Below are 17,834 nucleotides of genomic sequence, written 5' to 3'. Positions count from 1 at the left end.
GTTGATTCCTCGGGAGCAGCAGCTGCTCCATCTCAAGGTGTCACTCACGCCAGCTACATTTTCAGAGTAGGAGATCATTGCTCAACTAATTGGGCCCAGGGAGCACACTAGCTTCATTCATCAGCTCCGTTCCGCCCCCACACAAACAGAACTCAACACGCACTGCACACACAGGCGGAGAAGCACTCCCACGCGACCGGCCCCGGCCAGCTACTGACTCATGCTTAAGGAACCAGTCGACAACTCTCTCGTGACCGACTCTGCCCTACCTTGGCTGCAACAATGCTGAGGCCCATTCCATTCTGTTTTTTCAGGGTCACCGTGATTATTTCAGGTTCTTTCCTAAGAGGTTGTGCCTAAAGGATAAAAAAGAAAGGTTTATCTTATGACTAAAATGGAAGTGCTTTGATATGGTTAGGCAACTCATGATCTAGTCGATCGCATTCACTACAGTAAATGGGAAAGAAAACAGAAGCAAACCGGGGGAAAGGAAAGGTGAAAAAAAAAAAGCCATAAACATAGACACTCTCACGCCTGTAATCCTAGCACTCTGGGAGGCTGACGTGGGAGGATTGCTTGAGCTCAAGAGTTCAAGACCAGCCTGAGTAAGAGTAGGACCCTATCTCTACCAAAAAGAAAGTAAAAATAAAAATAAAATAAAACCCAGCCAGGTGTTGCGGCACACACCTGTAGTCCCAGCTACCCGGGAGGCTGAGAAAGAGGGATCGCTTAGTGCCCAGGACTTGGAGGCTGCCGCGAGCTGCAATGACACCACTGCACTCTACCCAGGGTGGCAGAGTGAGACTCTCTCAACAAAAATAAACAAGGCAACTGAGCACCCCTCCGCACAATTCCCCACCCCTTCAACAACAACAATAAAAATACTCTTCCTGCATTAATCTGGCTAAACTAAGCACCGATGCTACTGACTCAAGTCTTGAAGATGAATCTAGTCATAAATGCTATTTGAAGAACTTAGCTTATAAAACAAAATTAAATGTCCATTACTATCAGGTTAGAAAACCTAATCATAAAGACAAAATTTAGTTTTTACTTTATTACCTTTCAAAATAGATTACCCCACTTTTTCTTTTCAAAGAAGGAATTTAAACTTATTTTACGCTGTCTATGGGGAATACAACAAAAAACAGTCATAATGAAGGTGACCCAACCCCTGTGTCTCTTGGGAAAACACCAGTCACGTTACTCTGAACAGCAACAGCGAAGCAGCTGTGCGGTTCAGGCTGCAGCATGCAAAGCACTCTGCCACAAAGTGGAGCCTGAGTGACCAAGTCACAACCAGCAAGGCAGGCCAGCTCTTGAACAGACCCGTAAAACAATGAGAAAGTTAAATCATTCATTGCAGTTACATGTTATATGCATGTCATTCCCCATACCAAAGAGTAAACAAAATTAAAGAAGAAAATTAACAGCGCACATACACTCAAGGAGAACCTAACTAATTAAACGCACACATAAGCATGAAGGCCACTATCAAGAAGTGGTAATTATACAGGTGGCTTTTTAATTTAGAAGGAAAATAACTGAAGCCTGGGAGAAAATACTTTAAAGAAAATGTATTAGGTAACAACAGAATTTTTTAAAAACTCAAGATCTGAAATCTGAGGAATCTGAGAATAAACTAAGAAAATGAAATAGTGATTCTATCTAAGAAGGTCCTTGTTTTTCCATAAAATCTGGTCATCAGAAGTTGCTGCTGTTATTTGGAATTTGACAAACAGCAGTTAATAAAGTCAATAAAAAGTAATTAAGGGTGTATTCACTTTATCAGTAGTTAAAAGTGATCAAATATTCGATGTAATAGAGCAATCATCAATTAATTCAATTTTTGGAGATGGCTATCACAAATCTAAAGTATGCCTGGAAGGCAAAATAAATTAATTACCTTGAATTTAATATTATAAAAATTTTTCTTTAAGATGTATGAAGCTAGGAAATACTGGGATTTACCACTCCTTCAAAAAGATACAAAATATTAGTAAATGATTTGATATACATGCAAGATAAGACAGAACTAACTATAAAAGAATAAAACATTTTTACCAAAGAAAAATGTTTTTCTAATAAAATCTGTTAAAGCTATCATATTAATATGTTTTTAAGGTACGCATCAAAATTAAGAGTGGTATTACTGTGTGCATAAGTATTCTTTACTTTGAAAAGTGCCCTTGTTTATAGAGGAAACTGTATAGACATGGCTTGGGGAAAAAATATATAAATCATGGTTTTAAGATTTTTGAATAAAATCAGTATTTAAAGGTGATTTTAAAATTTTCCTATCAAAATACTCAGTGTAAGCAAGGAAGGAATTTTTGCCAAATCTTCAAGTCCTAAGGAACACACGTCACGTCACAGTCCATCCAGCATTCTCACAATACTTGCCAGTTCTGTGTTCTCACGCAGAAAGTGACTTTCATAATCTGCACCTTCAAAATATATTGTCCAAGTACCTGGTGAACGTGTGTGAGGAATTAACCTGCAAAATCCTAAGGAGAAAACAAGCAAATTATAAAACTAAAAAAGCCACCATGTCAAGACATGACTGTTAACAAGAGAAGATGAATTATCAATTGCTTAATATCTAAGGACGTTGTTTATTTTTCTTATTCTATAACTTTATTCCCTCTGAAAACTGACATCAGACATTTAAAATTTCATATTTGTTTTGGTCCAAGAGAATTTCAACACCAAGTTGAAAAGTGAAATTGGTCTCCCCATCCTGTGTTCCAAAAGAGCTTTTTTCTTACTTTTGTAAGAATTACTGAACTGCCTTGTCATTACCTCCTTGCAAACTGTTTACTCCGCTAAATGAAGAGATCCTCCATATCATTCAGAATATCTATTTGGCAAAGGGAAAGAAAAAATGAGGGCACCAGAAAACAGATGAGCATCTGCCTGCCTACAGCAGCAGGCTCTGGTTCAGCGACTCACACCTGAGAAAGAGATGAGGTGACTTGTACAATTCTGGAACCATCCTCATGACTCTTTGTAGAAATGTCCTTACAAGTTCATAATCATTACACTTCTTACAAATAAATTTTAGAATCATTTTATACAATGTTTCCAAGAATATCTCTGATGTTTTCATCAAGGACAAATGATATCTTTGTAAAACTAAAAGCCTTTCCATTCAAAACATATTATTCTTCATTTAGTCGAATCTTATTTTGGGTTTCTCAGTAATTTTTTAACAGGGTCCTATCACGCAGGCCTCACACAACTCTTGTTTTCTCCAAAGTTGCCACCTTCCTCCCACTGTTGGCAGCTCACAATCGCCCAGTGCCTGTGGGCCAGGCCCGGCTTTTCTCCAGCACAGCCTCACCTGGCCCCAGTGACCTGGGGACTGGCTTCAGCTGACAGTTTCATCTACTGCAGCGTCCCATCAGTGAGGATAATTCTGACTGTTATTTCTGGACAATTATGAGGTTGTTTGTGATAGAGAGAAAAGGAAATGTCAAAACATATTTGGTTGAAATAAAAATATAAAGTAATCTTACTTAGTTTTCTTTTTTTTTTTAAATCACTGTTTTAATCCAGTTTCATTAAACTATAAACTACTCCTTGTTTCTCTTTCCCATGTTTTAGGGAATCACAAATTTACCATGATTTTGAAATTTTAGCAATTGTAAATCATTTTGTTACGTTTTCAAATGTCAGCTTTCCAAAACAAGTTCTAGACCTTACAGCAAACAGAAATTTTGCTTTATTAGCCTAAGGAATGCACCTCAGACCAGGTATGAGTCCAGGCTGGTTATATAGTCTTCTCTCACAGTAATGTATTGTATGGAAAAAACAAAAGAATATACATTGAGAGAACAAAGTAGTTCTTGAATCAGCCTGCAAAGAATTGAGTGTGAAGAATTAAAAACAATGATGTCATAAAAGAAAACACTCAATTCTTTGTAAGTCTTTTAAAGGCTTGTGTATACGAGGCCACATGTACTATTATCATTTAACACATATGAAATGATGTGGTGATGCCAAGACCATGATGAAATATCGCATATGTTCTAAAATTAATCATTTAAAAGAGCTCACAGGGAAGTCACAAAGAAAACTTCATCAAGTCAAGAGCTCACTATCCCTAACCTAACGCATACTGTATGGCACCTATTACAAAACTGGCAGTTGCTTGCATACTATAAGTTATATACATTTGCAAAATGCTAATAAATTATTCTCCCTGCATGCTTATTTGCAAGATATTAATTAAAAAAACACTGAGCATGCAGCAGGCCCATGTGTGGTGCCGAACATGAGAGGAAGTACAGCCTGGCCCAGCCCAGGCTCTAGGAGCCCACCCTCACTATGGAAGACAGGCAGGCGCACACATTTCAAATGCACATGACAGGCGCAATGACAGAAGCAAGCAACACAACAATCACTCCTGGGCAAGGCATGTTAATATGTAGGAAAGATACTCATTTTCCTGATAAATGGATGTCTGACTGGAATTTAAGAACACAAAAGTATGTAAGTTCAACAGCAGAAGTGAATCCTGACAAAGGTGTGTTGCATGGAGATACAACACACAGCTTAATAATAATAATAATGATAATAATAATATATACAGTGTGTGCATTTCAAGTAGGGAAAGAAGACTGTCAGGAGATGATGTCATGCTCAACAGTTCACGCTAATCCTATAGGTGATGGAGAAAGAGTTCCTAGCAGGAGAGAGTCTTAACAAGCCCTGGTTTTAAGATCCCACGGCGATATGAAGGACTGACTGAGCAGGAGAATGGAGAACTGGGCTGGAAGACTGTCAGAGGACTAGTTCCGTAATTAACACATGGTGGGGTGGGGGATGGGGGTGTCTGGGAAGCAAAGCTGGCTGTAGTCTCTGATGTGCTGAGGTGTGGCCTGCCTGGAGGACACCTTTATGCAGCCCTGTGGCCCAAGGGCCCACTGCTTGGCAGTTCTGCTGCTGATCGTGGGTCCACCACCATGTGGTATGAGGCCTCTAGGTGCCTCTGTCAGGTAACACCTGAGCACAGAACGAATGCTCTGTAGACTAGTTCAGGTCCACTCCAGAGGAACACTAGCTGAAACATCCTCAGAACAGCCCTGCAGCCCGGCCCTCCTCCCTTCCCCACCCAGTCACAGGTACCACCTATACCAGGACTGAAGGCTCTCTCTGCCCATCTCTGCTCTCACCCCTCATCCTTCACACATGGTTCCCTATAACACCTCACCTCTGCTTCACCCCACCTTGGCTCTGCTTCCCTGAGGGCGGAATTGAGCACAGAAGGTGCTTCTGGGAAAACTCCAGTGCTAGTTGTATTGCAAATACATTTCATTAAAAGAAGCAGCCTTTATAAAATGACTTTTTGTAAACTGTTAACAACTCTGAAGATATTTTTGAAGAGATAAAAATGTATTTATTGTGGTGAGTGACATATTCATTAAAGTTAATCACACCCACAAAATGTATATACCTATGGGCATAAAACCTAAACTTCTCTATTATTATTACTTGGATTTGTTTAACCCCTACATTTTATGTCTATTCTTCTACTCATCAGAGCTGTTCTCCACATTACAAAAAAGTAGCAGAATGGTACCAAAATTTGGTCTAATTCAAAACCTTATATGTCAGGGATAATCATGGTGTTTTCAATTAACATACATCAACAAGAAAATGTAGCAAAGGTTACATAATAAAATCATGGAAATCAGTTGCACTCAAACTCTGCAGTGCTATAAAACCTTTCATATGAAAGGGCTGTATGTGAAGCACACGACATGCGGGAGTTTGGCACTGGTGACTACAGCAGCGGCCATGCAGCAGCGCCCCCCGCCGACGCACACACTTGCTGGGTACTATCAACATGCCCATTTCGCAGATGAGAAATCAAGCACAGAGGTAACCTGCCCATGACAGCACAGCCTGTGAGTGACAGAGCTGGGTTTGGAACCCAGGCAGTCTGGTTCCAAAGCTTGTGCTGCTCTTAACTACTCTGCTGTGCCAGCACCAACACAGAGTTTACAATTTAGTTCCAGGAGAATGAATCGATCCCCTAGGCTCACACAATACCAAGAAGGGAAGGGCAAGAAAAGGTCCCCCGCTATCAGTCCAGGCAGAAAATGCAATTGGGACACCAGTGGGCAGAGTAGATGCTCACTGTAGGGCCACAATCCATCCACAAGGGCTCTGTGCCTAGACACGTCTGATCCCACGTCACCACGAAAGTTTCTTCTCCAAGCCAGTGGCACACGGGCTTTCCCAGATGGCCTGGGGTGCACTGCCACGTGAGTGGGCTGCCCCCTGAAGGAGGACAATGAGTAAAATGCTCGCTTCAACTGGGTCACAGCTCGGACTCACGCAGGATAAAGAACACTCACCTCTCTGGCACAGAGGGTCTAAAAATTCTTGTAAACCATTTGGAATGTTTCTGACAACATCACAAGAATAGCCATCTTCTGGCAAAAGAAAAGGCAGCTGCAGGTCAGGGTCCTCCTCCAGCTGCACTTCCCTCCCGTCGCTGCGGGCCAGCTCGTCTGCAGTGTTCTCAGCCACAGCCACTGCGTTTTCTATGAGATCCTGTCAGAGAACAAACAGAAAATTAAGAAGAGATGCTCAAGCCCTGGTGCACGGGACCAACAACACTCAAAACCTGTCTGAGCACCGTGGCGCGGCTCCTCTCCCAGACACAAGTGCACAGATGCATCAACGCGTCCAAAATCAGTTTCCAAAGCAACAACCCACGTGCAAGTTGTACACATTTCATATACGAACCACGATTTTAAATATCTTGTAGCTTTAAATAAGAAGAAACTGCTCAATCACAAGTTTTTTTCTCTTTCCCAAAGTAATCATTTTTCTCACACAATTCTTTAATTTTCAGTTGTTAATAATCATCTTTGTAGACTCTCTAACGATATAGGGAAAAGCCCACACAATGTTAAAAATAAAAAACAGTATAAAATAGCTATGTAGTATTTTTTCGAGTTTGGAAATATAGAGGTTATTTCTGAATTTGGGGTTTATGGGTGATTTTTGTTTAAAAACCTTTTACTGACACGTCCTCTACACACAGGAAAGTTCACAAACCCTCAGCGTGTAGCTCAATGAAGTGAGCACTCCAGCTCAACTGCCACTCCACCCGCACCGGTGAAGCTGGACACCAGCACCTGAGTGGCTGCCCCTTGTCCCCACCACACTCTCTCCTTCCTCCCCAAAGGGAACACCTGTGCAGGCTTCCAACACCATAGATCAGTGTGGTCTGTTCTGGAACTTCACACAGATGAAGTATGCACTTCTTTTGTGCAAATATGTCATGATATTCATCCAAGTTGTTGTGGTTAACTATCACTCATTCTTTCTCATTTCGGTGCAATATTCTTTATATGACTATGGCACAATTTATTTACAAATCGTACTGTTGACTTGGTGATTGTCGGTTTTTGGTTACTTTGTGCCTGTCTTTTCTTGGCCTAAATTCAGTACTGGAGGTCAAACTATCTATCCACTTCACTTACATACATAATTCTCAGGACATGTTTCACTGCGACGGTGGGCATCTGTAGCATCTACCCTCGTTATAAACAGCCAACAGCGGTAGATATGGTAGACTAGGTTTCTCATCCTCCCAAAACTCCAGGCTCCATTCTGGACGAGACGAGGGGTTTTGCCAACCGGATGCCTGTTACCTTGCCCAGGCTGTGGGGGACACCTGTGGCTGTGGCGGCCGCTGCGACCCACTGGCACCCAGTTATGGCGATGCACGCTGGAACATCCTAAAGTCCTGACTTCTCCCCTAGTCCTTTCAGCGATTTCCCAAGAACCCAATTCCCTGAATAAAATCTCTTTCTACTTAAAATGCTTGTATAGTTTCTGCTTCTTGCACAAAACTCTAACTCAGACATCAACAGCAAAATGATCTCACAAGATGATATTAAATAAGCCAACTTATTAAATAAGTTTTCCTTTTGCTTTTCTCATCCAAATTTCCTTGTGCAAACACGTCCTACACTGTGTGGCAAAATCTGGCAACATGCACCTACCGTCGGGATAAAAGGCTCATCAGGTGCACAGTGATAATTCTGTAATAAGGCTTGAAGTTGCAATGAATTTAACTTAAAGCAGGTGCTGTTTATATTTGGAATGTCATCGGGTGCATACTTATCCATAGTGAGCAAAGTGGTTGCCTGTTTAAAAGAATAAATAACGTGAAATATTATGACTTAAAAGTATTTCATAAATATTATCCTTTATGTAATATTTGTAAAACTGTAGTAATTTGCTAATTTAATTTTGAAATGTAGGATGTTTTCAACAGACTTACATTAACTATAAAAACTGAATTAAAAGCATTGTCTAGTAAAGGTTTTTCAATGCCATCTTAAGTTTACTAAAACATATGTATAACTAAATACAATTATTCATGTTCATAAAGTATTAAAAAAATTCTGTTTGGAAGTGTAAGCATTTACATGACCATCCGGGTTAGCAAATACTGGTGTCCGAACAGTTTCATTGTAATTGACTTTTCATAACTAGCTGACTAGCCTCTTGCTATACTAAATCTCTTTAAAAGAGATTAAGAAATCAAGAAAAAAATTATACATTATAATAATAAAAAAATATTGTCCTAGGTTTTGAGGTTGTAGATGACTCAATTCCTTAATTGCAATATGTTAGTTCCTAGTCTTTGATATCTAAAATTCCCTCAGAGGTGGTTAAGCCATTAGCATGATGAGACTTTGTATTTTTAAGAGTTGTTATCTGTTTTTAAATTGGTATTTATCTTTTAGTATGAAGCATTCTCAAATATGCCTCATTAATCTCAACGTAAAGGACCCTTCCTGTCATGAGTTGAACTGTGTCCCCCAAAATTCTTAAGTTGGAGGCCTAAGCCCCCAGTACCTTAGAATGTAGTCTTTTTTGGAGATAGGGTCTTTATAGGGTAAGCAAGTTAAAATGAGGTCAGTAGGTCCAAAATGACCGCTGTCCTTATAAAAAGTGGACATCTAGACACAGACATGCATACAAGGAACACACCAGGTGAAGACAAAGGCGGAGACTGGGGCACTGCATCTACAGGCTAACAGATGCATGCGAATCACCCGATGCAGGGAAAGGCCTGGAACAGATCCTTCCCTCAGAGCCCCAGGAAGGAACCAGCCCTGCCAACACTCTGATTTCAACTTCTGTCCACCAGAACTGAGAGACAATAAATTTCTGTTAAGCCGCTCAGCCTGAGGTATAGGTTGAGTATCCCTTTCCCAAAATGCTTGGGGCCAGAAGTGCTTCAAATTTTGGATTTTTTCAAATCTTGGAATATTTGCATATACATAATGAGATATCTTGGGGTTGGGACCCAAGTCTGAATACAAAATTCATTTATGTTTCACACATGTCTTTTATACACAGCCTGAAGGTAATTTTACACAATATTTTTAACAATTTTGTGCATGAAACACAAGTTAGTACACATTAAACCATCAAAAAGCAAATCACATGGGCAATCTGTGGTTGTGCAGCATCGCCATCATTCCTCACTCTGAATTTACACGCTACTCACAGCATGTGTTCAGGGTAACCTGTGGCAGCATACCAGGAGTATTTTGAATTTTGGACTTTCAGATTAGTGATGCTCACTGTGTACTTTGCTACAGCAGCCTGGGTACTAATACGTTACTATTGCATTATTTGCACACGTGAAAAGCCCCAGAAGGAGGGTACTGAGGTTTTGTTGCATCCAAGCTCTTGCCCATCATAAAATCAGATCTGTTCACCATAAAGTACGCTGACTGTGGGAGTGGGAGCCGGCAGCACACACCTGCACAATCCTGCTCAGATGACAATCGGCGGCCAGCTCCAGGCCCTGCTTCTCTGCCCACGCTTCAATGTGTCCCAACTGCTGGCGGATAATTGCTCCCCAGTAATGGGAACACAGCCCTGAATCTGGGTCAGTCACCAATCTGTTGAACAGCCACATATTGATGAAGTGGAACAACTGAGAGAAGAGCTGGATGGTCAGGGCAGCATTGACTCTGCAGCGTCGCAGCAAGGACATGGCTCCCGTGAGTGTGTGCAGCACATCATCTGCCCAAGACACAGGACGGGAAGGCGAGCGGACCAACATGTCACCCAGAAGAACTCTTGGGATTCACAGTAAACTTACATAATAGTAGGTAGGTAGTAATTGCTGTTTAATCACTTTAAAAACATCAAACTTATTCAAATAGGAATCAGTGACATGGTCCAAAACTCAGTAGTTATTAACTAACTACACTTAACATTGTAAGTTCATCTGAACAGACTTTTGAAAAAAGTATGACCAGCACGACACCAAAGAACTATTTATAAATAAAACAGATGACAGTTAAAATTTATTATTCTAAAGACTGACAAACAAAATAGATCATCTCATTTATTTTAAAATTACCTCTCCTTACATGTACTAAACATTAAAATGAAGTTAAATGTGAAGGAAGAGCAGGAGAGAGGGAGGGAATCAAAGAATATCCTAACCTATTTTTGGTCTTTGCAGACTGTTCTCTTCAGGGTCATCTAGAAAGGCTGGCATGTAATTATTAAGTTCTGATTGAAGACAGTGAACCAAGTATCTGAAAATACATAAGCAATTTTAATAATCTCTGCATGACACACTGCCACTGTAAGACGTGTTATCAAAATCTGGACTCTTCAGAAATATTTTCTATCAAAAAAATTGAGTTTTACTCTTAGAATTTTGAAACACAGCTCACTGAATTCAGTATTAAGTCAACACATTTTACATATACTTATTTATGCTTCTTGATATGCATCTTCAATTAAGGTAAATAAAAAAACCTTTAAAATTAGTTTTGAAAATTGAGCAAGAAAACATATGATTTAATTCTTTAAACAACAGCATCATCTTCAAGAATGCACTCCTTACTTAAATGCCATTTGAACCAAGTGTGCTAAAACATCTTGGGCATCCAATGTGATTCGACTAAGGTCTCGGTCCTGCTTAATGAAGTTGAGAAGTTCAGATGCATTTGCCATCCAGAAGGCAAGTGCCCCTGCAATATTCTTCTGTTTCTGTGGACAGAACACATTTCCATAAGCAACACAGGATAAACAAAGATAATAAAAATAAAAGGGAATGCTCTTGAAAAGCTGCTGAAGATAGACCAGTACCTTCCCATTTTCACCAAGGTATTTACCACAGATACCAGATATTTGCAAAGGAATTTAGGTGCACACATAGCAGTGGGAAGTAAATATTATAAAAACCACTGCAACTACTTATCAGAATTCACGTTCACAGACATATAGATTTAATTGACCACAATTCATGGAATCGTGGAGAAATGGAGATGTCAAATAACATAATACCAAATTGTAGATTATGCATTATCTGGTAATCTGTGCAGTATACACACATGTATCCATGGTTACCCACAGCCACCCTGATACTTGTAGTCACCGGCTTGGACACCATGCAACTCAGTATCAAGTACTGATCTATCGCATCCTCTCCCGACCACATGTGCAGGCCAGGCAACCTCAGATGAGATCCAAAGAATAGGAACCAAGGATAAATAATAAAGAGAAGAAACAGAACTCTTGTCATTTCATATCCACACTGAAGTGCAGTAAGCAGAAATTATGAAATGCTGATAAAGGCTGCGCAGTCAAAAGGGTTTAGTACTGCATGTCTCGGGCGCTGAATGAGGGTTACGAGCTGTTCAGTCCAGCTGCTGCAGTGCTGTGTCTGACATGGGAGCAGCATGAGAGAACTCGGCTAAGCAACACAGCTAGGATCAGCTCCCAGCAGAATGTCCTACCTGGTCAACCTGGTCTACTTCCTGGAGAAAAACAGACGAGGGAAATCAAGCAGAACGAGAGAAAGAAACTGTGAACAATCATGATAGCTTAAAAAAATCAAAACACTAACATGAAGGTACGACATGAAGGTACGACATTTAGCTATGTTATTCCCAAATTACATTTTCATTCATGGTTCTGAAGCAGTTTTGGAAGTATATGATTTAAAGGATTAGTTTTATGATCTTAAACACTGGCACAATAACTAACTGAATTTTCATAGAATTTATCTACGAAGATGATGTTTCAATAAATACACGAGAACTACTGATCTCTTTAAAAGATTTACAAAAGAAGGACCTCTAAACATCTTTTAATGAAACTGTGTGCTTACTATTTACAGGTACATAAATGAGAGTCCATTTCCCCAGTTTAATTAATAAGAACGAGAGAAACAGGACAAGCCAATAGAAACTATCAAAATAAAAGCTGAGAAAGTTGAGAATTTAAAAATGTAAAAGAACTTATACCTATACTAAAAGGAATAGATTCTTTGTTTTTTGAAAGCAGAATTTAAATTATTCACTACTATTATAGTTCTTTTCCACTACTTTAACATTCCTCTGATTGGTTACTAAACCTAAAGTTTAAAAGACTTGTCTGGTAACAGTGATTTCATTGACTAGTTCACATCAGAAAGGAAAAGTCTACCAAAGGTGGTTTGACAAAAGGTGTTTCACAGTTTGAAACAGGCTCTCTAAGTCCAGACATGATGGAAGACAGACAACAGCTCTGGATGACAACTGAACAGGAAATCCACGTTTGTGTATAAATAATGACGTGAGAGTGACACAGTGGTATTCAAATAAAGTGACTTCCCTTTCTATCGATTTCCTACCTTGGGTAAAAGAATCACAACCCCAGCAAATTTGTGTCATGTTAATCACTCAAATATGAAAGAAATATTTCTTGAAAAATTTTGGCCTTTTAAAAAAATTCTGAGGGAAGAAATACAAGATTATCTCAGTTTCCCTCAAATGATCCTGCCAGGAAAAAAACAACCAAACCATCTAACTAAGGTTGTATCAAGGTAAATAACAGCACTGAGAAGTGATTTATGAAAACTTTTTAAAAATCTATAAATTTACTTTTAAGGATTTTAAATATTAAATCTTCAAATTATCTGTGAACATGAAAAACTGCTATGTCAATTTTATCAATTGCAGACTGAGAGTACTTAGAGGAACCAAACTATTCTACCAACAGAATACCCTTATTTCCTGAAATTTTCATAATAGGTTTATGAAAGAATTTCATCTTAAGTGAAAAATACGTCATGATGTCCTACATACCTACATATGTGCTCTCAAAAAGGCCCCGACAAGTACTACAAACATCATAGTAGGCTCATTATAAAGGAGCAAGTGCCTTTTTATAACCATAAAAGAATTCTAAGAAGGTGGTTGCCAAGGACTGGAGACAGGGAGGAATGGGAGAGACTGCTTAATGGTTAAGGGGTTTTACTTTGGAGTGATGGAAACGTTTTGGAACCAGATAAAGGTGGTGGTTGCACAACACTGTGAATGCACTAAATGTCACTCAATTGTTCACTTCAATATGGTGAACCTCACGTTACATAAATTTCATCTCAATAAATTATTTTTAAAAACATTCTAAGAAAGCTCCGACAGTCTCAACGCTTTCTTACAACTACTAGTACAAATTTAAGGATCTTTCTCATGATCATTATGTTACCACATACACAGTTTATTTATTTTAAAGCTTATTAAAAAAAGGTTTACATTTCCTTTCAACTCCTTAAAGCTATCCATTTTTCTATATTATTTATGTAGGAAAAAAACTCTAAAAATAGAGTCAAACATGTAACCAAATTGGAAGCGTTAAAGAATTCATTGACTTCAAAGTTATGACCGTGATTGCTGGGTCGGCACGGCTTTTCAGCTGGACTTACCTGGATGACTCCTTCCATCATGCTCACCATCTTGTTGACCACGGCAATGACCTTGTGAGTGCGTTCTGTAGGACTGATATCAGGTCTGTACTGGCTGGACAATACATACCGGCATGCCATATATAATACATATGTAGGGGACAACTTAAAATGGACTGTCGAGCTATTAGTATAATTTATAATGGCAGATAAAAATGAATCTTCAGCTGTGAAAAGATTTCAAAAAAGAAGAAAAAAGAAAAAACAAACAAAAAAAACCATGAAAAATCAAATGGAGAAAAATGGATCAAGAAATAATTCACTAAGAATGGAATCTGAAATTACTCACAACTTTCCCTGAATTCAATGCTTGCAGGCAGTATCAGTTCAGGCCCAGAAGCATCCTGCGTTCTAATGGAAGAAAGTTGTCATCACTTAAAATAAGGTCATGTGGCTAAATATCACAGACAACCTGTGTAGATTTCTGCAACTATTTCTTAAATCTCTATACACATTTTTCAAATGTAAAATAAATAATACTATCCCTTGTTTTCACATGTAACCTACTGAAATACTGAGATGAATGCATTGGGAGTGATCTTATCACAACTCTTGACAGAAGTTCATTAGTTCCTTGAAGTATATACCTCCACTGTGAGAGCAGATCTGACTTGACTCTGGATTATTAATGAACACTTCATGTCTAGCACAGAGATCACACTGTCTTGCACCTGCTATACCTATGGCTCAGGTGACAGTGAAAAGATACTACTAAGAGACACACAGAAAACTGAACCATGTTGAGCTTGAAAATGAGTTTTAGTATAACTAAAACAGAAAAGTTTCCTAGGACTGAGTCATTATTTGTCTTTCTCTACTGATACAGAGTTAGCCAGATGACTGATGAAAGTTTCCTTCAGCCATTCAGTACTACCGTGTTTCAGTCCCCACAATAATGCACGCCTTAAAAAAAAGGCATTCTATTCACTCACATTTTTCTTAAGGTCGCATAAATGCCAGGTACTTTCTGCAATTTAGCCTGACACTATACAGAAAAGGAACTGGCAAAAATTATAAGGAGGAACTATAATTTGGAACATTTCTAAGAATTAGCATTGTGCTAATGTTTATATATTTCCAGGTATTCAGGGTCAAATTAATTCAAAGGTTAGGTACATTTCTATTTCTACAAAAGTATTCTTCAAACATCAGGTCACCACCCATTGACAGGACATAAGGGTGAGCACTGTTTTGTGAAATTCCTCTTCCAATTATGAATATATGAATTTGTATGTGTGTGCCCACCACAGCAAAATATAAAATATGATCTTGTGTTGTGCCCAAGGTTAAAAACATTTTGAAAGCCATTACTAGGCACAGACTTTCTGAACTGTATAAGCTAAATAATTACAAATCCAGTTTAGATCTGCTTATCTTAATAGATTTATATTTTCTCAATGGATAATGCTCAGTTCACTTAGACATATCATTAGAACTTCAAGCCATTTAATTGTTAGGCTCTAAGTTTGCTACTAGCTATATTTTATGTATAATAGTATACTTAATCAAAACAAACACATGGGCAAGTTATTAGCTTCCTAAACATTTCAATATCTTTATCATTTTAGAGATAATCAGGAAGAATTCTCAAAAACTCTGTCTGAAAAAATAAGAAAATTAAAATTTACAGCAAAAGCCAAAGAACATGTGTTTTGTCCTTCTGTAAAATTAACTGAAATTAAATAACAGGGATTATAAAGACTTACACAAGGATGAAAATATCTACTGATCTAAACTGAGATAAATATTTATTCAAATAAATATTCATATCTGGCGAAATGGAAAGTTGCCAGTTATCAGCATAGCTGAATCAGAAATACTCCTCAGTGACTTAGAGTGACAGTCGCTTTTAGCAGCAGCATTTCAGTCTTAGATGACTGGTAACAAACTGGCAATGAACTGCCAGAATCAAGTACTTGCAATCGATGGTCCACTCACAAAACACGTTAATACCAACAATAAAAGACTTTTCTTCAAAAATGAAAAAGAACAACTTATGATGATTACAAATTTATAAGTTTATATGAGCTGGCTAACTAAAATAATTCCTTTTTAACAGTAAATAGTTGAGGATCCATCCTCAGCTTTTCCATGCCCCACAAGATGAATAAAGAGAAAAGAATATAATGTGAGTTAACACAAACTATTATAATAATAAAACAAAAACAAAAATCTTCTCATCAAAGTATATGCTTCAAAGTTTGTTATCCAGTCTACGATTTAATGATTTAACTCAACAACTTAGGAGAACAAAGATGCTTTTATAAACAATATAATTTAAATGCTCAATTATTTTAACATGTCTCTCTTACACTTCCATATTTATAGACATCTAAAATTGCAGATAGGCAGTTATTTTAATTTAATATCCCATAAAAGGAACCTGGATAAAATTTACCAACTGTTTATTTTAAAAAATCTGGTAAAAACAAGGAGTTTAACTTGTCATTGGAAAAAGAAAAAAAAAATTATCAGTGACAATTAAAAGTTTAATAGGATTTTTTCCTTGAATAAAATTTGAGACAGAGTTTCGCCCTGTCGCCCCAGGTAGAGTGCAGTGGCATCATCGTAGCTCACTACAATCTCAAACTCCTGGGCTCAAGTGATCCTCCTGCCTCAGCCTCCCAAGTAGCTGGGACTACAGGTGCACACCACAACACCCAGCTAATTTTTCTATTTTTATGGAGACAGGATCTCACTCTTGCTCAAGCTGGTATCAAATTCTTGAGCTCAAGTGATCCTCCCACTTCGGCCTCCCAGAGTGCTGGAATTACAGGCATGAGCCACCGTGCCCAGTGTAAAATTAGTATTTTAAAATATACCAATTAAGTATTTAATTTAATGTTTATTCCAATATTGTACATGTGAAAAACAAAGAGTGACAATGAGGTAAGAATGAGAAGGTTCAACTTTTTTCATCATTCTCTTAATATCAACAAAGCAGCATATTTATAATTCAAATAAAACCTTCAATAAGTCTTTGCAAAGCAAATTACGTTGTAAAAATTTTAATTAAAATATGTGCTCAGGGTAAAAAATAATTTCAGACATATAATTAACAATCACGTGGCTATTTAGACACTGTATTAACATACTATCAACTATACACATTTATTAATCACCGATTTTGCATATCCTAAAAGTATTATCCTAATTGATCTTTCCCTTTCCCCACGTGGATTCATTCAATCACTCAAATATTTCTAAGCTAAGAATTATAATATATGCTTCTCAATCACCTTATAAATACAAGTTACTCCTTACCATACCAATTTACCATTCTGGACATCTTATTCTACAACGTACTATCAAAAACAAGTCCAAGCACAGAAAGTAAACTATTCATTATTACATCTAATAAAATTCACACAGCCAACAAAAATCTTGCATAAGAACCAAAAGTCCAAAATGAAAATAAAGTAAAAACCTGAGACTTCCTTATGAATCCACGTATTTAATTACCGTGATGAATGATGTTAAATAAAATATTGCAATATAGAGTGCCCTCTGCTGGAAGTTGCGAAACGGAAGAAGTAGTACCTATCACTGTGACTGAATTGACAGGTGACCCTAGACAAGTCACCTGCTTCAGCTATCTGTCTCAGTTTCTGGATCTTTGACAGGAAACAGTAAGAATGGTCTCTTCAAAAATCTGAAGAGCACCAAAAGGGGAATGCTCCCAATGTCACTGCTGATAGTGAGAACATCATACAAGTCATACAGTATTTCCCTACTTCTGTCTGAGTCCATTTAGAGCTATAGAGTGTAAGTGTTCAGCACCAAATAATGATGCAGTTTACACTAGTTAGCATGTGGCACTCATCATCTGTTAGTTAACAACCATATTTAAGGCATTGACATTACTTTTCAACATTTAAAAAATTTTAGAGGTCATAAAGAAATAGAATTCTAATTTATTAAGGTGACGCATATTAAAAATTACAAGAAAGGGTAATAAGAAAAGGCTGAAGTTCTCCACCCAAAAACCTAGGTAAGAACAATGCCAGAAGAAAAAATAATTCATCCTCCATCTATCCCA

General features: G+C 38.1%; 1 protein-coding gene across 1 annotated transcript in view; it reads right to left on the bottom strand.

Moving 5' to 3' along the window:
- Nucleotides 1–17,834, bottom strand: part of MLLT4 (myeloid/lymphoid or mixed-lineage leukemia (trithorax homolog, Drosophila); translocated to, 4) — a 119,862-nt gene that overhangs the window by 48,580 nt on the left and 53,448 nt on the right. The window contains exons 11-19 of the mRNA XM_012658958.1: nucleotides 14,085–14,146; nucleotides 13,757–13,962; nucleotides 10,910–11,055; nucleotides 10,501–10,595; nucleotides 9,806–10,071; nucleotides 8,028–8,171; nucleotides 6,366–6,564; nucleotides 2,404–2,507; nucleotides 270–356 (exon numbers count right to left, since the gene is read on the bottom strand). Coding sequence (XP_012514412.1) covers nucleotides 270–356; nucleotides 2,404–2,507; nucleotides 6,366–6,564; nucleotides 8,028–8,171; nucleotides 9,806–10,071; nucleotides 10,501–10,595; nucleotides 10,910–11,055; nucleotides 13,757–13,962; nucleotides 14,085–14,146 — 1,309 coding nt within the window. The remainder of the gene's footprint in view (nucleotides 1–269; nucleotides 357–2,403; nucleotides 2,508–6,365; nucleotides 6,565–8,027; nucleotides 8,172–9,805; nucleotides 10,072–10,500; nucleotides 10,596–10,909; nucleotides 11,056–13,756; nucleotides 13,963–14,084; nucleotides 14,147–17,834) is intronic.

Source organism: Propithecus coquereli, unplaced genomic scaffold (genome assembly GCF_000956105.1).
Source record: "Propithecus coquereli isolate 6110/MARCELLA unplaced genomic scaffold, Pcoq_1.0 Scaffold591, whole genome shotgun sequence".
Classification (NCBI taxonomy): Eukaryota; Metazoa; Chordata; class Mammalia; order Primates; family Indriidae; genus Propithecus; species Propithecus coquereli.
The sequence above is the reverse complement of the archived record's forward strand: the minus strand, read 5'-3'. Positions and strand labels throughout refer to the sequence as shown.